Raw genomic sequence first — 21404 nt, 5'->3', positions numbered from 1 at the left:
AATTCAGAGCTCCCTGGTTGACCAAAAGAGAAACTTAATTTCCTTGAACATTTTGTTCCTGTACATGCTTTCCACAGTTGATGTCCTTATAAACAACACCTTATCTCGGAGGCAAATAACTTCTGTCATATTGACCCTTCTGAGATATCTTCAGCAGTACAACAATACTGACCCCTCACCATTTTTTCCTTTCCTTCATGAACATGTATCCAGAAATATTTAACACCCTGCCTTGAACCAGGTTCGTGTTCCGGCTACAACATAATATTTCCACATTTCTTTGTGATACAGGTCAAATATCATTACACAAACGAGTTTTGAAGCACAACGTCCTCTCGGGAATGAAGTAGTAGGAAGTTTGTCATCCTTGCCAGATTTGGCCATGTGACTCTAAAGCCACAGCAATATGATTGACTCTGACTCTTAACTGCCCTATAAACAGCCATAGGAAGCTACTAATGTCAAGTTCAATTAGGAATGGGCAACAAAAGCTGGCATTGTTAATGGCACCCACATCTCACAAAGAGTAAAGAGAAACGAATGTCTGTTAATAAATCATTGTACTCTTGCCTCTTATTTTCATAAATCCAATAGGAAATCAATTATGAGAAATTGGGCAACTTTTATACTGTAATTTTACTGTTGTAGATATTTTTAGTCAACCTGTTTAGACATATTCATGACATGTCCAGCACATGTCAGGCTTGAATCTGGACCTTATGGCCACCAAAGCCCTGGTTTTACTGTTGTGGACAGACTTGATGCTCAAAGTACCAGGAAAGTATGTACATATTAGGGCATAAGTATAAAAGGAAATGGTATGAAGCCATACAGACAAATGGGTTTTTAATTTAGAAGTAATGTCCAGTGTCTCACTAGTTTTGTTTTAATGATTAAGATGGCTGATTATGCTTGCATACTTAAGCACACAAAATTAAAGTGCTGATTTATCCAATTGACACTAACAGACAGTGAAAACATCATTTTCCACTTGAATAATTGGAAAAAGCTAAGATTGCATGTTTTGCCTTTCAAAATAAATAAGCCTGAGTGCTTTTTCTGGGAAATTTTTTTAACAATTAAAATCAGACTCTGCAGAAATTAAACTCGTTCATTTGTGAGGGTACCTAAGCCACGTTGCTGATTTTATTCTTGTATTACGCATACAGCAATGCACTCTGTTAATGCCAAAAGATCAAAGAAAATCTTCCACTATCAATTGTTTCCTCAGAACTTCTATGGACCAGTCATTTTGCCTGTTTTTGATTTGTGCAGTTCACACCTCCTCAGTTCTGATTACTTTCAGTCAATTAACAGCAAATCAGGAAAATTAAAAAAACCAAGTGGCATAACAAGGAACCTACATAAACGTACTATTCGATTCAGAAAAACATTTTCTATTGGAGTTACTTGTGGTCTTCCTCTTGTTTGTACGGTGAGTACAGCTGAGTTTCAGACACAAGGAAACAAACATCTCCAATAAAAGACACTCTAAACACTGTCCCTTGACATTCACTGGTGTTACCATCACTGAACCCCCCACTAGTAACATCCTAGGAGTCACCATCAACCAAAAACTCAACTGAACTTGCTATAGAAACACAGTGGCTACAAGAGCAGGTGAGTGTCTGGGAATACCATGGTGAGTAACTCACCACCTGACTTTCCAAAGCCCCATCTACAGAACACAACTCATAAGTGTGATGGAATCCTACTCACTTACTTGGATGGATGCAACTCCAACAACATAACACCACCCAGGAAAAAGCAGCATACTTGATTGGCTACACTTCTACAAATATCCTACTCTCTCCACTGATGCTCAGTAGAAACAGTGCATACTCTCTACTGAGATTCACTACAGAAAGCCACCAAAGATCTTTAGACAGCACCTTCCAAACCTCCAAGCACTTCCATCTAGAAAGACAAGTGATCTTAAACTTAGAAATGTTGCTATTTGGTGCTATTAGTGTTTCTACAAGATATGCCACTGACTGGTGTGTTTATTTAGTTTCCAGTTTCAATGTGGAAGATGTCAAACAGGTAGGGAATGGCAAAGCTCAGGATAGTCTTTTTGAGGAACGTACCTTCTAGCAGCCATAACATAATCTTAGCACAGCAACTAACCAAAACATGTGTTTTTCCCTACATCTGAGGAAAAGTGCATGGCATACAAAGGGCTTAAAAATTGATATTTTTTTCAATGATGAGAAATGCTTTTGAACATATGTATTTGTTCTTTGTTCACTGCAGTGCCCTTAAATATGCTTGAAAGAAACTCTGTAGCTCATGGAATAAATGGATGAGTAGCAACATGAATACAAATTTCAATTTGGCATAGAAATCAAAGCGTAATGATTAATGGAATTTTTCAGGTTGGTGGAAGAATGATCATGGAGTTCCGTAGGTAGACATTTTAGGATCAATATATTTTGTTTTAACATTTTAATGACCTAAGTCTTGGTATGTGGGAACAGTTTCCAAGTTTGCAGATGACACAAAATATGGAAGCACTTTAAACTGTGAGTACAGTGTTAAACTTCAAAAGGACATTGATAAATTGGTGTAGTGGGCAGATGAAGTTCATTGTGCAGAATTGGTAAGTTAGCTATCTGATGGAAAGAAAACAATGGATCTGTGAGGAGCAAAGAAACATGGGTGTATGTGTGCACAGGTCACTAAAGGTGGCTGCATAGGTAGAGTGACCAGTTAACATGGCATACAATATTCTTAGCTTTAGTAGTAGAGTACAAGAGCAAGGAGATTATGCTGAACTTGTGTTAGACCTTGAGTGGAGTATTGTATTTATATCTGGGTGCCATACTTTAGGAAGAATGTGAACATATTGTAGCGAGTGCTGAAAAGGTTTTTGAGAATAGATTTTCAGTTGTGAAGATAAATTGGAGAAGTTGAGACTAGTTTCCTTGGAGAGAAGGTGGCTGAGGAGATTTGATAGAAGTTTTCACAATCATTAAGTGTTTATGAATGAGAAGGCACAGACATATGCTAATAGTCAAGAGAAGAAAATGTATAACTAAAGAGTAATTAAGTCATAATACTCATTCAGAGTGCAGGCACTATGGGCTGAACAGTCACCTTTTGTTCCGTAACAGTTCTGTCATTTTCTGATTTGAAAATGTTGAGCACTTTTACCCAACACTTTTCCCTAAAGTCTTTCTTTCTGTTTGGTTGTATCAGTGCCTGACCGTTACCGAACTATACGGTTAGATTATAAGCCGCTCGTATTCGAGGTTTGATGAAAGTTAAATGAATGCGGTAACTTTAGGACACAGATAGATAGTTCTGCGCGGTGTAGTTTACAATGTGTTCTGAGGTGAGAAGGCACTGACAGTTTGTCGGTGGAAGCCAGTAGGAGGCGGTTGGCTCATCAACGCTCCGCCTCTCAGTCGGCGTCGGTGGGCGGCGGGGACAAGCCGGGGGTTGTCGTGTAGTTCGCTCTCTGCTCTCACATACCATCAGCGTCTCGGAGCTCTTTCAATCACCGCTGACAAGAGCCAGTGAGCTGGGCCATGGCGTGTTATCATAGACCAGACGCGAACACCCTGCAGGCCTTGAAGGACATGGCCAACACTCTGAGGATTCACTCCATAACTGCCACCAGCGAGGCCGGATCGGGGTAGGTGCCCCAACCGGCGGTGGTTAGATCACAAAATCACCGGAAGATTTAAAGTTTGCTGCCTCGAGTGGGAGTTTCAGTTTAAATGCCCACCCCGTCCACTGGGGAGCAGCTTGAATCCAAAGGGGCGGGGGGCGGGAAGCTGAGCTGAGATTTAAATCTTAACCGCCGCCATGTGTGAACATTTTTTAAAAATAACCCTCCAGACTGGTCAGAAAGTGAAGGGGAAACAATATGTCGGAAAATGTCAAGATATGTTCTTAATTATTATGATGATGGTGGTGGTGATGATAATAAAGTAAATGTTGTTGGTTGTTGTGTGCCCTGGCAGGGGGCAGGACGCGCGCTCTCGCTGTGATGGCTGCCGGGGCCTGGCGGTGGAGGCGAGGCCAGGGCTCCCTCACATCACCAGCTTCTAACCCTGTTTGTTTGCAAATTATTTTTTCTTCCTCCAGCACCGCCCAAACTTCAACGATCTGGCGATCAGTGGAGTTGGAGAACCCTCTCCGGCCAGATAGTTAACCCACACCTGTAATTTACTGTTATCCGTAAAACATTTTGCAGTGGATTTGCTTCGATATTGGGGAAAAGTGAGGACTGCAGATGTGCTCTTACTTTGATATTGGTTTGTTTGTCATCTTTGGGTAACGCCCCCAAGACCAGAGGACTGTGTTGAAACAGGGGAGTCTTAATATATTTCCCAGGAGAATAAATGTGGACTTTTTGATATTCAACGATTTAATTCTAGCATTTATTTTTCATCGTTTTACTGAGTTGTTATAGTTGCCTTTATGTTGCTTACTGTGCGTCAATTCTTGTTTAATCAGTCTAATGCAATATTCCATCTTCGTAGAAGCTCATGTTTTCCTCTCTGGGGTGGTAAGCGTGATTTAATGATACGATTATGGAATATTTAGTGGATTATGTGTTATTGTGAGTTTCCTTGTAATCAGTGATTTCCTTGATTCCCTGCCAGTGGCACATTGAGTAAGTCCAAATTTTAATTTTAAAACTCTGGGCTTATTATAATTGGGGACGCTACAATTTATCCAGGAGCGTGGTTGTAAGCAGCATCATTCTTAATTGCCAACTGATGATCATTGTTTGTGTCAATGTTAAGTGAAAACAGGAATGACCTTAGTCGTGATACGTCTTTAACTGACAAGTCTTCGAGCTCTGTGGTCAAGGAATGTCTATTTTGGAACAGTTTCAATACCAGTAAATACATTGTCAAGGAATGAATGCCTTCAGTAAATGAATCTAGCTTTCAAGAATAATAATTTTATCTTTTTGGACTCTAAGTAAAAGATCCACAGTGAAAAAAGTGGGTAAGGAGGCAGAACTGAAAATGCCAAATATAACAGTGAAATACTGCAGAAATGGTGTTTTGTAAATCTAGTGAATTAATCCAAATTAATTCCTTTTCTTTGGTTTTACAATCATTGGTAAAGATGCATCGTTCATAAACAATGGCTACTGTTGTAAAATGAAGATTGTATAGTGTACAGTTTGTAAGCCTGTTTCATTTTGCAGTTTAGACATTTTTCCCCTCATTGTTTCAACTTCGTGATTATGGATGCTGCCCCCGCCACCGCCGCTGCTGCCACCACCACGTTGCTGCTAATGACATTTAGTTTCAAATTTGATTTTTTAAGTTCATTCATGGGATGTACGCATGACTGGCCAGGCCAGCATTTATTACCTATCTCTGTTTACCCAGAAGTGTCAACATATTGCTGTGAATCTGGAGTCACATGTCGGCGAGACCAGGTAAGGATGGTAGTTTCCTAAAAGGGCACTTGTGAACTAGGTGGGTTTTTGTGACAATGGTTTCATGGTCACCATAGATTCCTAATTCCAGGGATTTATCAAATTCAAATTCCACTATCCATCATGGCAGGATGGAAACTTGGGTCCTTTTACTAGGACCTCTGGACTAATAGTTGAGCGGTAGTACCAGTAGGCCATCACCTTTATGAGGCACATCATGCAGATCACCAAGACTAATCTTATGCTTTCCCAATCTTTCTCAAAGACGTTCCAGGATCATCATCAGAATCAGCAATTCTTGCTGACATATTTCTGTATTTTGTCAAGGACAGGGTTCTCAACCTTTTGCACTTGATGTGTCACCAATCATTCTTTTAAATAAAACCTGGTCCCACCATAATAAAAACAAAACCCAACATTCTAAAGGCTGTATTTTTACATTTGCATGTATTTTAGTACTATATTAAAAATAATTGAAATTTTTAAGGACATTAAAGTTTCCAATGATATACTGTGAATAAGTTTTATTGCTAAATTATATTTTTTTAAAAATCAGATAACGATTTAGTCAATAGAAAAACCTGTGGTTACATTTCATTAGCAAACAAATCAATGTTTGGCTTACCACTTAGATGACCTTAAAGTTCTGCTCGTGGTTGAGAACACAGGTTCAGGGTGCTGAGACCAATTGTGGAACCTTGTGGAACTGCTGACCCAGTGAAATATGCTAATTCAGCACAGACCAGATATCAAATTACAGACAGTCCCATCTTTATTATGTTATTTATTTATTTATTCTTTAACACATGGAGACATACTTGATTTTATTATGTTGCCTTGCCCAGTAGCAAGGAGGCACAGAGCATAATTCAATATAAATAATTCCTCAGAGCGGTTTGGTTATAATACAAACAAAATTGAAGATTGAATTGAAGTATTTATTCAAAGAGTGTTTACAACTGCTGGTAAAAAATAAATGTGCTAATTTATGCAAGCTGAGTGTTGTTTCACCATGGAAAGTCCGTTGCAGAATCAGCATGGACCTTATCTTATTAGCTGCCATTCCAAAAGCAAGCTGTCAGAAAAATAATTGGTCATCTGTGCTTTATGCTGGCGTCACTATGGATATGGTAACATTGTGGCTATGCTGAGAGTATAGATCATCTACTAATGATTTGAGTTCAAAATCCAACATGGCAGCAGCATAATTTAAATTCAATAAAATAAAGCTGAAATACAATAATAGTATCAGTAATGGTGACTATGAAAACATTAAACGTAAACACATCTTATTCACCAATGTTCTTTTTAGGGTAAGGAATCTGCTGCCCTTACCTGTTTCTCCCCATATGTGATTCCACATTCTCCTATGTCTTCTGGACTCTTTGTGCTTTCTGAAATGGCCTAGCTGCTGGGTTATATTCACCAGAATGAAGGCCGACCATCACCATCTAGAGGATACTTCAGATAGGTAATAAATTATGCCCAGCTCGCAAAGTCAACATCCCATATTTTTAAAAACTGGTGATATTTTACTTTTATTCTTATTGCCCTTGTACTGTTCCAGGTATAGGTCACATTAACAAGATGCAGAATTGATGGAAATATGGTTAAGTATGGCATGAAAGGATTACTTAAGGTTTGAGTATGTTAAACATTAATATTAATAAACGTTTAGTTTGTCTAAGTATTCCAGTTCCATTTGAGATTTTGTCTGATGGAATTGAGGATATAAGCAACATGGAATGTGTTCTAACCTGCATGAGAAGTATGGACTAAAAAAAGTTGTAATGTGGTTTGCTGCACCAATTTATTGATCCAGTGAAGTTTCTGTTAAAGTAAATAAATGTTTCTATCTACTTAACAAATTAAAATATTGCTCATTAGTTGCGAATAATATCTCTGGGGTTGGACAGCATTTCCTTCCAGATGCTAGCAAATCGAAGTCTGACAGAACAAATATTTTGACTAATTTTGATTGAATTAATGTTTTAACAAGTTTGATTTTTGACAAGTTTGAATTCTAGGAAGGGAAGGTCATGAATCCAAGGAATGTTGGCACCTGTGCCTTAAAGTAATTTGAATTATTGTTTTGTTTCTTAAAAGTAAAACTTTATTTTAGTTTAACTGAAACTTTACAGCATACCATTTTCTGTTTGTTTTTGTATGTTTAAGATACTAAGAAAAATCTATTTCCTCTGTACAAAAGAAGGAAAGAGTTAGTTTAAAAGGTGCTCAGAAATCTGTGCTTTCAGTTTATTATGATTTAATAAGTAATGATGAGCTTATTGGTACTCTGTATATTCCCAGATTTTCCTTGTTGCAAAGATTTTACACACAAATCATTACAGCACAGTTTCACAACATAATTTTAGTTTTAAATGTATTCCAGTTTTGCAAATTTTAAAAATAGCCTGCATTTCTGAACGCAGTTTATTGGGATGATATTTTGTAGGAGTTGCTGAATTAAGATAAAACAAATCTCAAGTTTTTGCTTACTCTGAAAGGAAATGCTGCAGAATTGAACCATCAATAACAGAGCATGAACTGTGTGACGTGTCAGCATGTTGTTTGATTTACAGACATCCCACATCATGCTGCAGTTGTGCCGAGATTATGTCTGTGCTATTCTTCCATGCCATGAAGTACAAACCACATGATCCTAAGAACCCTAACAATGATCGGTTTGTACTCTCAAAGGTAAGAATCGCTGCTGTAAACATTACAAATATACCTTGACATCATATTTTACATTAAAATTTATTGTATACTTAAGTTATCAATTTGCCATTCAGGAAGGGCCATTGAAGTTTTATCTGTAGCAAGTGAGACTAAGAAAGCAGGTACTACATGTAACGTTGTAATCTTTCCTGAGAGTCACGGACCTATAAATTTAGTATATTATTGTATAGACTGGTAAATTGAGAAGATGTAATAATCTGAGATTTTCTTGTTAAAAATTAACATAACTAAAATTTTGAATGAGAGGCAAGTGCATAATGACTTTAATTTATAGCACGTGGATTTTGACTCTACAGCTTTGTGCTGATTTTCAAAATGAATCTTATCTGAAATACAAAATAATTGTTCAGTTAAAATCCTTTCAGGGAAGTATTATGTATGAAATTACTTATCAGATGAAAAGGGACAAGAACAGCAGTGCTACCAACTAAAATGTTTAGCTGAAACATTTGTAACTATAACGACAGTTCATCAAGCTTTTGATTAACAAATAAAAAATCATTTAACCTTGTTGAAAAGAGACACTTTGAAGCTTTTCATCTTGTACCCATAGTAATAATTTGCATGAAATACCAATTGAAAGGAAAGCAACATCTATACTGTAATGGAAAAGAGTTTGAGTTGGTTGGCAAGTCGATTCTGATTGATAGAGGCATTGCCCTGAAAAATTAACCGGAAAATCACTTCCACCTATTTGCTTTGTTGAAACAAGCATGCTGTGTGTTCATGTACTTTCTATCTATAAAGGACAGAGCCATGTGTATTAATATATTTAGCTTCCAGATTCACACTACTCAATATTGGAAGTCCCTATAGACAATCTTAAATAGGTTGGCATCATAATTCTTCACATAATTGTGAGTATTTAGCAAATATTATCCAATTACAGAACTATGTCTAGTGTTGCACACTGTTTTGAGTTTTATAAGCAGCGGCTGCTTCTGTACAGTAATTCCCTTGCCTATTGCAAACAACCAAAGGGATACATTATTTGACTCAGCCTGACAGTCTTTGGAGTGTATGGCTAACCTCGTGTCATACTGGAACTGAAATTCATATATCTCATTTGCATAGTCGACAGAATGACTTTTTGGCTTGACAGCAGCATTTTCTTGCTGGCAGGCACCACTTATGCAATTGCAAAGGACTCACATGAGTAGCTATTTTCAGATTGCTCAATTTTTTGCATGATTCTAGGATAATTGGAGATAAACTAGGCACCTCTCAGAACCAAAGGTGAACAGCCTTCGGCCACTTCATTTGCTTACATGATATAGAGTGAGAAATAATCTGACTGAGATTGCAGGATAGAATTAATGTGCCATATTACAGCATCAAGTTTGCATGGTGAACAAATGGTTCAGGTCATCCTCACTGAATAGGGCCTGAGCCATTCTCCCCATTAGCTAAGGCAGGAGTTACTGTCTTTGGAAGGTCTGAACAGAGGGTTGGTAGGAAGTGACACTGCAGCTGGGGAGTGAGACCTGAATAGAATGAACATTACTATTATAATGAACATTGCCAATTAGATAATTTCTTGCAAAACAGTTTTATTTCATAAAGATTTACATTTGCGTGCATTATCATATCTGTGTTTCATGTGCTATGAATTACTTGAAGTGCAGTGACTGTTTTAGAGACAAACCTGTGACTGTTTTGTAGTGACCCTTACCATCATTATGTATATAATGATTCTTTTATTATGGGTGAGTCAGGTTTTTTTTTAGAAAAGCATTTGTTGCTATCTTGGCCAGTTAAAAAGGTCCAATGTAAATACAGTTGTGTTTGAAGTTAATGCTTTCCTTGGATACTGTGGCTTTAAGTTTAATGGATGATGATTATTGAGTATATTGTTAAATTATTCGAATTCTGATTCTGTGTGAATTCAAATTCCCCATTATGTCAGCTCAAGTGCAGCAGGTGATATTACAAATCAACTATATCACCTAATGAACGAGTTAATGAGAATGAAAAAGGAGCCCCTGAAAATCCAAAGGTCACCCTTGGGAGAGCCTCAAGAGCTGCAGTTGTGAGGAAAGAAATATTTTGATCCCTGTTATGAGTGCAGTGTGCCATGTATAATGTCATACATTTGGCTGTATAATGTGTGCTAACTGTAGCATATTGATTGCTTAATCAATTTCTCTTTGCATTTGAACTGTTGATCACAGCATTGCCATAACTTTAATCATGTATCTATAACTTCTGGGCATTTGCTGACAGCATATGTCAGCAAAGAGATTGGAATTTGGAATGGATCTGTTTTTGCCTTCTATTCATTCTTTCTCATGGGATAAAGTGTGGTGAATATATAACACCAGAGGACAAAGTCACTTAACCATTCTTCATCCATTGAGACATGCCCTTAACAATTCCTCGTCCATTGAGACATTTTCTCTCTCTCTCTCTCTCTCAAAACACATAGAGGTGAAACCCTATTGTGTTCTAGTTTATTTTAGTTAATTCTGTTCCCTAGTATAAATGGGCTCCAAGCAAGTCTCTGAATGACAATCAATCCCCCAAGTAATCAGTTGTACTCTGAAAAATTACGATTATAAATAGATTTTCAATTTTTAAATAATCTCCACCTTCAGATTGAACAAACTGCTTCTTTGAGGGAGGGGCAGGATGCTGCTTCCAAATTTCTACCTTACCGTCTCTCCCTGCAAGTCCGTGGAATGACGCTTAAAATATTGAGAGCAACCAACCCTTTTGTGCAAAGAATTCTTGGCAAGGCTTGTGCATAAGACAGTTAGAAGTCTGGTGGAAGAACAAGCATTTAGAAATTTCTGTGTTGATTTTTGATTCCAGTATTTTACAGAATTGGGCATGGAAAAACACAGCTGATCACCTATGACAAAGTTAAAAGTGCAAGATGCATATTTAAGGAGTTTGTGTCAAAATTCTATTTTCTGTGTTTCAGGGCCATGCAGCTCCAATTTTGTATGCAGCTTGGGCAGAAGCTGGTTACCTGAATGTAAATCAGTTGCTAACACTGAGGAAAATGGGTTCCATTCTTGAAGGGCACCCTGTTCCGGTGAGTCTTAAGAAAATATCGCATTAATTTACTTTGAGAAGAGTTCTGAAAAGGAAAGGTAATCTTAAAAAAAAAGACATACCATCAGCATTATGTTAGAAAATGGGAGCAACGAGTGTCGCTCCTTGATTTTCAAAACTTTGCAGCCTGGCTCAAGGTACGGGCCTGCTCTCTGAATCCATGACAACATGCTTTAGGAAACAAAAAGCTCGAGGAAGAGTAAGAGGAGCTACAGACCTTAAGATACTTGACACCTTCTTTAGGGTTGGGAGAGAGAGGAGTGATAAACATTTATGTCTATTTATACAATTGATATTTATCTAAAGCTGCTTACATGGGTATTGTTTTCTATTTTATTTGTTTCGAAGTCACATTTTGCCTCTCGTGTCTTTTCAGAAACTAGCTTTTGTTGATGTTGCTACTGGATCCTTGGGGCAGGGTCTAGGAGCTGCTGCTGGCATGGCTTATACTGGGAAATATTTTGATAAAGCCAGGTGAACGTTTTATATCATTATCTCTCAAAAATAGCCATTATCTGCTGTTTGTATTGAATGTTATGTTTTAAATTAAATGTGTTGATATGTTGAAAACTTCAATCTCCAATCTTCACAGCACATTTCAAATCCCTCAACCCCACACCTAGTTGATAAAGAGTAGCAGATGCATCAGAAGAACACCACCAATAAGTTTCCCTTCTAAGTCTCCCACTACACTGACTTGGAACTCGGTTGCTTCTCCATCCCTAATTGTTCTTTGAACTAACTGAGGACAATTAAGTGTCAGTCATATTGCATGGGTTTGGAGTCATGTGTAGACCAGACCAGGTAAGGATAAGAGTTCCTTTCCTAAGGAATATTAGTGAATCTGGTGTTAATCAGAAATAAATTCAGCTTTTAATGAACTCAAATTTCACCATCTGCCTTGGTGGAATTCAAACTTGTGTCACCAGACATATGTCCTGTATCTCTGAATTATTAGTCTAGTGACATTATCTCGACACCACGTCACCCCACAATCTCAGAGCTCCCTTCTTACCAGCACTGTGGGTATACGTATAGCATGTGGACTGCAGTGTTTCAGGAAGATGACATACCATATTCGCAAGGGCCGTTAACGATGGGTGGTAACAATACTTACATTCCACTATTGAATAATTCTAAAAAAACTCCTTAGCCTTCTCTTTCTATGTTAATTTAAATCTACTATAAGACCACTAAACTGAAAGGCTGATCTTTTATTTTTCAAATTTAGAAACAAGAGCAGGATATTCAGACCTTCATTCTTTGTAAACCACTCAACTAATAGATTATAGTTAACTAGAGCTGAAAATGTGTTGCTGGAAAAGCGCAGCAGGTCCGGCAGCATCCAAGGAACAGGAGAATCAACATTTCGGGCATAGCCCTTATGCCCAAAACGTCGATTCTCCTGTTCCTTGGATGCTGCCGGACCTGCTGCGCTTGTCCAGCAACACATTTTCAGCTCTGATTTCCAGCATCTGCAGTCCTCACTTTCTCCTATAGTTAACCAGACCTCATCATCAATTTACTTGCCTTTGATTTAGATCCTTCCCCTTTTTGCCTGACCAAAAAATAAGTTAACCAGTTTCAGTTTTGAAAACTTCAATTGATCCGATTTTCGTTGTCTTTTTGCAAGGAGAGTTCCAGATTTGCACCAGCTTTGTATGGATTTGCTCATAAATAACAAAGCTCTGATTTTAAGAATATTCTGTTTTGTTTTGGATTCCTTTGCCCAAGGAAATTCTTTCTCTCTATTAACATCTATTGAGTCTTATTTTATCATTCTGAATGTCTTTACCAGATCACTCTTAACCTACTCACACAAACAAAATCTGTGGATGTATATTTTTTTGAAAATATAAGCGTTAAAGCACTTATTCTGGTAACTATGGGCTGAATCCACTTCAAAGACAATATATATTTCCAAATGGTGCAGTATTGCAAATGTGGGCCCTACCAATGTTCTATCCATCTGAGCCATCACTTAATCTTTTCCCAAGGGAAGTAGATTTGAAAATGATGTTTTGCTAAACATTCTGATTACTTTATGTGCCTATGCACCAATTCTTAGTGATTTGTGTACATGGATACTTGAATCTTTTTGCTGCTTTACAGTTCATTGTTAACTTCAGCTTGCTCCATTCACTTAGTTCTAATGTAAATCTAAATCAGGCATCATAATATTTAGATTCTGGATCAGTGGTGCTGGAAGAGCACAGCAATTCAGGCAGCATCAGAGGACAGGCAAAATCGACGTTTCAGGCAAAAGCCCTTCATCAGGAATAAAGGCAGAGAGCCTGAAGCGTGGAGAGATAAGCTAGAGGAGGGTGGGGGTGGGGATAGAGTAGCATAGAGTACAATAGGTGAGTGGGGGAGGGGATGAAGGTGATCCCGATGCGGTCTCCTCTACATTGGGGAGACTGGGCGCTTCCTAGCAGAGCGCTTCAGGGAACATCTCCGGGACACCCGCACCAATCAACCACACCGCCCCGTGGCTCAACATTTCAACTCCCCCTCCCACTCTGCCGAGGATATGGAGGTGTTGGGCCTCCTCCACCGCCGCTCCCTCACCACCAGACGCCTGGAGGAAGAACGCCTCATCTTCCGCCTCGGAACACTTCAACCCCAGGGCATCAATGTGGACTTCAACAGCTTCCTCATTTCCCCTTCCCCCACCTCACCCTAGTTTCTAACCTCCAGCAACATGATCCCCTTGACTTGTCCGGACTTGTCCGACCTGCCCAGCTCCTTTTCCACCTATCCACTCCACCCTCTCCTCCCTGACCTATCACCTTCATCCCCTCCCCCACTCGCCTATTGTACTCTATGCTACTCTATCCCCACCCCCACCCTCCTCTAGCTTATCTCTCCACGCTTCAGGCTCTCTGCCTTTATTCCTGATGAAGGGCTTTTGCCCGAAACGTCGATTTTGCCTGTCCTCGGATGCTGCCTGAATTGCTGTGCTCTTCCAGCACCACTGATCCAGAATCTGGTTTCCAGCATCTGCAGTCATTGTTTTTACCTCCATCATAATCTTTAGACTCAATGCATCTCATTGTGTTGTATTAAAAGTTACTTTATGCCATTACTGCATATGGTGCTACTTTATAAAAGCCATGATAACTACAAACACTACTACTGCAGGAAATAGTAAAATGCTGTAAAGCTGTTAAAAATTTGGAAAGTTTTAAGTGAGGGCAAGTGGCCAGGTGAGGGTAGAATGTTTAGGCTGATATTTGAATTCGTTGAGATGACCAGGGTGTGTCAGAACATTGTGTTGTTCAGGATTTAATTTGTTTACATTTATCCTTCCAATCTCTGTTAACGTTTTTAAATGTTTCAGTCATCACTTTGTCAATATTACCATACAAAATATGGTTAATAAATCCGCAATTGTCTTGGTTTCTTTCTTTTGGAAGTTCACCAACTTTAGTTAGTAGATGGGGACCCAAACCTGGCACAACAGACTCTGGTGAGAAGTTATTATGCATCAGTTATTGTGCATGAACTACTGCCATGAGATCCAGTCACTTTAAAATAAGGAAATCTGCTTAGTCATAGTGACTACCTATTTAGGTTTTGATAGCTTTTCTGTTAAAGAGCTTACAGTTTCTTCTTGCAACATATTAAAGTAAGGACCCATGAATAAGAGACCTTTTGGGACTATTATAGTACTTTGGTTTTTTTTTGCTCGTTGCACCAGATTTTAATGCTTCAACAAAACAGAACTAAACAGCATCTTATATACTTTGTTCTGATGAGTTAAGTAACTTATTTTTGCATAATAACCACCTTGCAACAGTCTCAGCAGTGTTATAACATTACAATAGTGTTACATATTCATTGAACATTGATTATAAACAGGAGATTGGTACTACATTTGTTATGATTACACCCCAAAATTGACCAAAACAGTGTCTGCAAAAAGCTTAATTAGATATGTTAAATAATTGTTTTACTGAAAAGTGTAAGCTCGTAATTCTCAACCCATCATGGATCATATCCTGTCTCTGGGTATGATCTGCTGTTTTTTCAAGAAAGTAAATGATGTTAAAGTATGGTACTGTCTTTAATAATTGAGTAACCTAAATTGTGTACCAATTTCCAAGGATGTATCATTAGGGCTGACTCTTTTCTGTAGTTACATCCCAGTATAATATGCCAAATAAAGAACAAGTTTGTCCTTATTCATATGGAGATATTAAGTTCACCATTTTCATTTCAACTCTGAAGAAATAGCCATTTGTGTTTGGCTTTTTATGAGAATATTGCGTTATTAAATCTGAAATGCTGATTGAAAAATGCTTGGGCATAAGCACTTGGGCGGCATAGTGGTTCAGTAGTTAGCACTGTTGCCTTGTAATGCCAGGGACCTACTGTTTGTGTGGTTTGCCCCTTCTTCCCAAGTCTGTGTGGGTTTCTCCCAGGTGCTCCAGTTTCCTCCCACAGTCCAAAGATGTGCAAGTCAGATGGATTGGCCATGCTAAGTTTCGCATTGTGTCCAGGCATGTACAGGCTGGGTGGGTTAGCCATAGGAAATGCAGGGTTACAGGGATAGGATGGGATGCTGTTCGGAGTGTCGGTGTGGATTCAATGGATGAAATACCCTGCATCCGGACTGTAAGGATTGTATGATGTCATGAATAAGCAGGAAACGTGACTTTGTTTACTATCAGCCTCAAATTTTTATTTATTTAAATTGGATAAGTCAAGGCTGATTGCACAATTTTAAAAACTGGTGTGAAGGAAGAATTTCAACTTCCTTGTTTTATATTTCATTTATTTGTAAATGGTCAAAAACCCAAACTTGGATGTTTTTTATGATCTCTCATGTCTTTTCACAAAATTATCTCTCAATTTCTGTGGAACTGAAAGAAATGTAGCCCACTTTAAGGCCAGTATGGTGGCTCAGTGGTTAGCCAGAGCCCCAGGTTTGATTCCAACGTCAGGTGACTGTGTGGAGTTTGCACATTCTCCCCGTGTCTGCTTCGGTTTCCTCCAGGTGCTCTAATTTCCTCCCACAATCCAAAGATGTGTAGGTCAGGTGAATTTGTCACGCTAAATTGCACATGAGTTTGGGATGTGTAAGTTAGATGTATTACTTGGGTGCATGGGTCCAGGTGGGTTACTCTTCAGAGATCAGTGTGGACTTGTTGTGCCGAAGGGCCTGTTTCCACACTGTAGGGATTCTATAAAAGTATTAGAGTCAGAGGTAGCCAATATATTAACCTCGTGTGGAATTACTGATTTTGTTTCCCTTCCAACCTCCAGTTACCGTGTATTCTGCCTGTTGGGAGATGGAGAATCATCTGAAGGCTCAGTCTGGGAGGCAATGGCATTTGCTTCTCACTACAGACTCGACAATTTATTGGCTATTATTGATGTTAACCGCCTGGGTCAAAGTGACCCTGCGCCACTGCAGCACAAAGTTGAAGCCTACCGCAAACGTTGTGAAGCTTTTGGGTAAGTTTTCAACTTGGTAGTTCATATTCCGTATTTCACGAGATGACTGCTATAGGAGTAAACAAAGAGTAATATTTGACCTTTCAATTGTGGATACTTGAATAGGAACCTAGGTTATAGGTTATGGGGGAAATAACACTGAATAAAATTTCTAAATGTAAAAATAATAAATTATAAATGGCAAAATCCATAGCAATATCACTTTTTCATGTCACTTTTAACTGATTTTCTCTTGAGAGGTTTGAAAGTTAATAAACCAAATCAAATCACATAATAGAATAATAATCATAAACTGAGATGAGGAGGCATTTCTTCAGCTGGACAGTGGTGAAGCTGTGGAACTCATGGTCGCAGAAGGCTGTGGAAGCCAAGTCATTGAATGTATATAAGACGATGAAAGATAGATTCTTGAGTGGTGAGAGGATGAAGGGTTATGGGGAAAAGGCAGGAGAATTGAGTTGAGAAACATATCATCCATGATTAAATGGTGGAGTGGACTCATGGCCTAAATCTGCTCCTAAATCCTACAGTCTTATATGTTAGCACTATTATATTTTTGCCATGTTTCTGATTTGAAAACTTGTGAGACCATTTTCATAGTGAGCGGTAGTGTTAAGAAAGAACATTTTATAATTAAACCATGCAAAATTTGCTCTGAAAAGAACAATGGTTACCAAAAGAGTTCCTTGGAATTTGTAGGCCTCAACATTTGACTAAATTATTCCAACACAGCAACCCATTCTGCAATTGACTAATCAGCAGCAGGTATGTAAACTCATGCTGATCCGCAACAAATACACGTCCTGACCATTTGGTAGAAATTATGGCATGTATACGTTCTCCACTCTGTACTTTTTACCACTTAATCTTATTCGTATCTTTTTGACTTCATTATTGATTCAAATAAAGGACTTAAATACTTTGATGAAGGCATACTTGATATTCAGTTCCTTGGATTGCTAAATGTGCTCTCTAATGATTCATTTAATGTGCAGGTACTTAGCCTAGGCAATTTGATGTAATTTAGAATGCGTAAGATCCTAAATAATTAATCAATTGTTTTATTTTAACACAAAGACTGAATGAAGCATTTAGAAAATCATAATGTGATCAGACAAAATCAGCTTTGCCATGCATCCTGCAACTAGCATATGTTCTGAGGACATGGGTTTGAATCGCACATGGCAGTTGGTGAAATTTAAAGTCAGCAAAATAAAATGCTAGCTTCAGTGAACATATGACTACTGCTAAAAATCCATCCATTTCACTAATGCCCTTCAGGCAGTGAATGCTTGCATAGTAAATGATGACTACATAGAACATAGAAAAATACAGCGCAGTACAGGCCCTTTGGCCCTCGATGTTGCGCCGATCCAAGCCCACCTAACCTACACTAGCCCACTATCCTCGATATGCCTATCCAATGCCCGTTTAAATGCCCATAAAGAGGGAGAGTGCACCACTGCTACTGGCAGGGCATTCCATGAACTCACGACTCGCTGAGTAAAGAATCTACCCCTAACATCTGTCCTATACCTACCACCCCTTAATTTAAAGCTATGCCCCCTCGTAATAACTGACTCCATACGTGGAAAAAGGTTCTCATGGTCAACCCTATCTAAACCCCTAATCATCTTGTACACCTCTATCAAGTCACCCCTAAACCTTCTTTTCTCCAATGAAAACAGCCCTAAGTGTCTCAGCCTTTCCTCATACGATCTTCCTACCATACCAGGCAACATCCTGGTAAAGCTCCTCTGCACCCGTTCTAGTGCCTCCACATCCTTCCTATAGTATGGCGACCAAAACTGCACACACTACTCCAGATGCGGCCGCACCAGAGTCTTATACAACTGCAACATGACCTCAGTACTCCGGAACTCAATTCCTCTACCAATAAAAGCCAGTACGCCATATGCCTTCTTCACTGCACTATTTACCTGGGTGGCAACTTTCAGAGATCTGTGTGAATGAATTTTAAAAAGGGTGTGTTTATGACAGTTAGTATAAGAAGTCAGGAACTTCCTTTAGAGCCAGATAGAATGCTGAGATTATGACAAGGTCGAGATGAAATGATTAGCAGGGGTACAGATTTAGCAAATAATTATTTCTTTTTGTATTTGTGTTCTTAAAGACAATTGCATTTGCATCTGCCAAAGAGCTTTTATTTTAACTGAACTCACTTCCATTTTGTCTGTTTTTGAACTGCCTCTACTGCAAATAGTATGTGTTTTCTTTTGCATACAAATACATTGTATAACAGGAAACCGACAATGGTATCATGCATTTCTCTCCTTATGTTTTACTGCTCAGATTAGTGTTTGAGTTGAGTTGTAATGGCTTAATTATGAATTCTAAACTCTTATGTACAGCTGGACTACTGAAGTGGTAGATGGGCACAGTGTTGATGAACTCTGCAAAGCCTTTTGGCAGGCCACCATGGTCGAAAACAAGCCATGTGTTATTATTGCTAAGACCACTAAAGGAAAAGGCATTGAAGGTACACTGAATACATACTGGTTTGTATGGAACTGTTTCATTTTGTTTTAGAGAATTAGTCAATGCACTAAAGTGAAAGCAAACAAACTACTGTCTGTATTTTTGTTTCCCAAAAATCAGAACTTGATGATAATCATGCTCACTGAAACCGTGTACTGGGACATTAACTGATACTGTAGTCTAAAATTCACATTCTGCTGTGTGAAGGTCAGAACATCATTCAGCAGCAGAAGTTGCAATTAATACATTTCTGGAAGTATGGAATTTCAGAAGGGATGTGTCTGTTAAGCTGCTGATGAGAAGTAGGTTTTTCAGTGTGTGCAGAGACTTTAAACCCAGGGCAAAAAAAAAGTCAGAAGCAGATTCATATTTTGGGAGGACTGTGGGCTGCTGTAAGATTCACAACTGCTGCTTGGGAAGTAAGAACTGATTGTGAATACCTGGTAAAGCAATGTGAACAAACTGAATAGAGAGAGTGGAATCTATTCTTGAAATTACTGGTGTACAGAGTAGTATATGCATGTGTGAGATCAGAAATACCATCAATTTTCAATATCAATAATTGTGAAGTGGTACATTTTGGCAGGACAAATAAGTGCACCTTATATTTTGAGGTATAAGAGCAAAGAGATCCAGGGCCACATCATTTGGCAAATAATATCATGTGTTAACAGGTGAAGAGAACCTCAATAGAGAGCATACCTCCTCCACTCTATTAATTTAAAGTTATTGCATTTATATAGGTTGTTCTTTGAGGCTTGTTTGAAGCCTCATAACTATAAAATTAGAAAAAGAAATTTCTATTTGGAGCTTCCATTTTGGTGAGAGGCCTCAGGTTAATTTACATTTAACAACCTGCTCTGATACCATGTTTTCTCATCAGTGACAAAAGCTGTCACAGATGTTGATACAACCAATAATATTGTAAAAGAAAAATTCGGTTTGCTCTTCTGTTCACCCCCCCCAACCAATGTAAACAGTTTAAAAAAAAAATTCAAGTATGACAGTCAAAATGAATTGTAAGATAACATACAAGAAACACCTTGGCCTATTTCAGTCTGGAACTTCTGCATTTATTTACTTGGTAATGAAAATGCATGATATGTGATATGGATGAGTTTCAAAATTGGAAGTCTTCCCAAATTTTCCCATCAGTAATGCCGCATTATTCCAAAAAGTCAGAGTTACTGACCAGAAAATATATCTCAATGTGAATGCTGAATCCTAAATATTATGTTTGATATGCAGTGAGTATCTCCTGAATGATGTGTGAACAATTCGAGGATCAGAGGCAGAGCGTCTCGATGGTATATCACACCACTTCAACCAGGATATTGATTTGTGACTTTTCAAACTGTTATTCTTTTTGACTTTGACATTATGGATGTATATGGTATTAGCCTTCAATATTTCAAATATTTTCAGGTGTTGAAGATAAAGAAAATTGGCATGGCAAGGCCATTCCAAAAGATAAGCTGCAAGAAACTATTCAAGCAATCAAATGTAGGATCCTAGAGGGCAAGAAACTTACCCCAGGGCAGCCAGTGGAAAGTGCATCAACTGTGAATATTGAAGACATCCAACTTGGTGCGCCACCCAAATATAAGCATGCTGAAAAGGTAAACATTCAAACTAACATTATACATCTCTAACATTCTGCCACAAATGATGTAGAACCTTGGTTACATAGACAATGGACCTGAAATATATGCAGGCTGGGAGGGTTTAGTGATCAGATTACTCAGTATTTGTGGCAGGGTGGTGGGGATTAAGGGTATAGATAGATTAGATTAGATTACTTACAGTGTGGAAACAGGCCCTTCGGCCCAACCAGTCCACACCGACCCGCCGAAGCGCACCCACCCATACCCCTACATTTACCCCTGCATCTAACACTACGGGCAATTTAGCATGGCCAATTCACCTAACCTGCACATTTTTGGATTGTGGGAGGAAACCGGAGCACCCGGAGGAAACCCACGCAGACACGGGGAGAATGTGCAAACTCCACACAGTCAGTCGCCTGAGGCGGGAACTGAACCCGGGTCTCTGGCGCTGTGAGGCAGCAGTGCTAACCACTGTGCCACCGTGCCGCCCACTTTAAAACAGGCCCTTCGGCCCAACAAGTCCACACCGCCCCGCCGAAGCGCAACCCACCCATACCCCGACCTTTACCCATTACCTAACACTGTGGGCAATTTAGCATGGCCAATTCACCTGACCTGCACATCTTTGGACT

The 21404-nt window shown here is 38.8% G+C and overlaps 1 protein-coding gene across 2 annotated transcripts in view; it reads left to right on the top strand.

The window, feature by feature from the left end:
• The first annotated feature begins 3425 nt into the window (after positions 1-3425).
• Positions 3426-21404, top strand: part of LOC122558998 (transketolase-like) — a 56262-nt gene continuing 38283 nt past the window's right edge. The window contains exons 1-7 of one of the 2 annotated variants that reach the window (XM_043708052.2): positions 3426-3637; positions 7990-8107; positions 11073-11186; positions 11583-11680; positions 16475-16666; positions 19039-19166; positions 20591-20784. In XM_043708052.2, coding sequence (XP_043563987.2) covers positions 3531-3637; positions 7990-8107; positions 11073-11186; positions 11583-11680; positions 16475-16666; positions 19039-19166; positions 20591-20784 — 951 coding nt within the window. In that variant the 5' untranslated portion in view covers positions 3426-3530. Of the gene's footprint in view, positions 3638-6894; positions 7482-7989; positions 8108-11072; positions 11187-11582; positions 11681-16474; positions 16667-19038; positions 19167-20590; positions 20785-21404 lie in introns of those variants that run through there. The other variant, XM_043708054.2, reaches the window with a different exon arrangement.

This window comes from Chiloscyllium plagiosum, unplaced genomic scaffold, assembly GCF_037043375.1.
Source record: "Chiloscyllium plagiosum isolate Xiang-an unplaced genomic scaffold, Cpla_swu_hap1 HiC_scaffold_14, whole genome shotgun sequence".
In the NCBI taxonomy this organism is placed as follows: Eukaryota; Metazoa; Chordata; class Chondrichthyes; order Orectolobiformes; family Hemiscylliidae; genus Chiloscyllium; species Chiloscyllium plagiosum.
The sequence above is the reverse complement of the archived record's forward strand: the minus strand, read 5'-3'. Positions and strand labels throughout refer to the sequence as shown.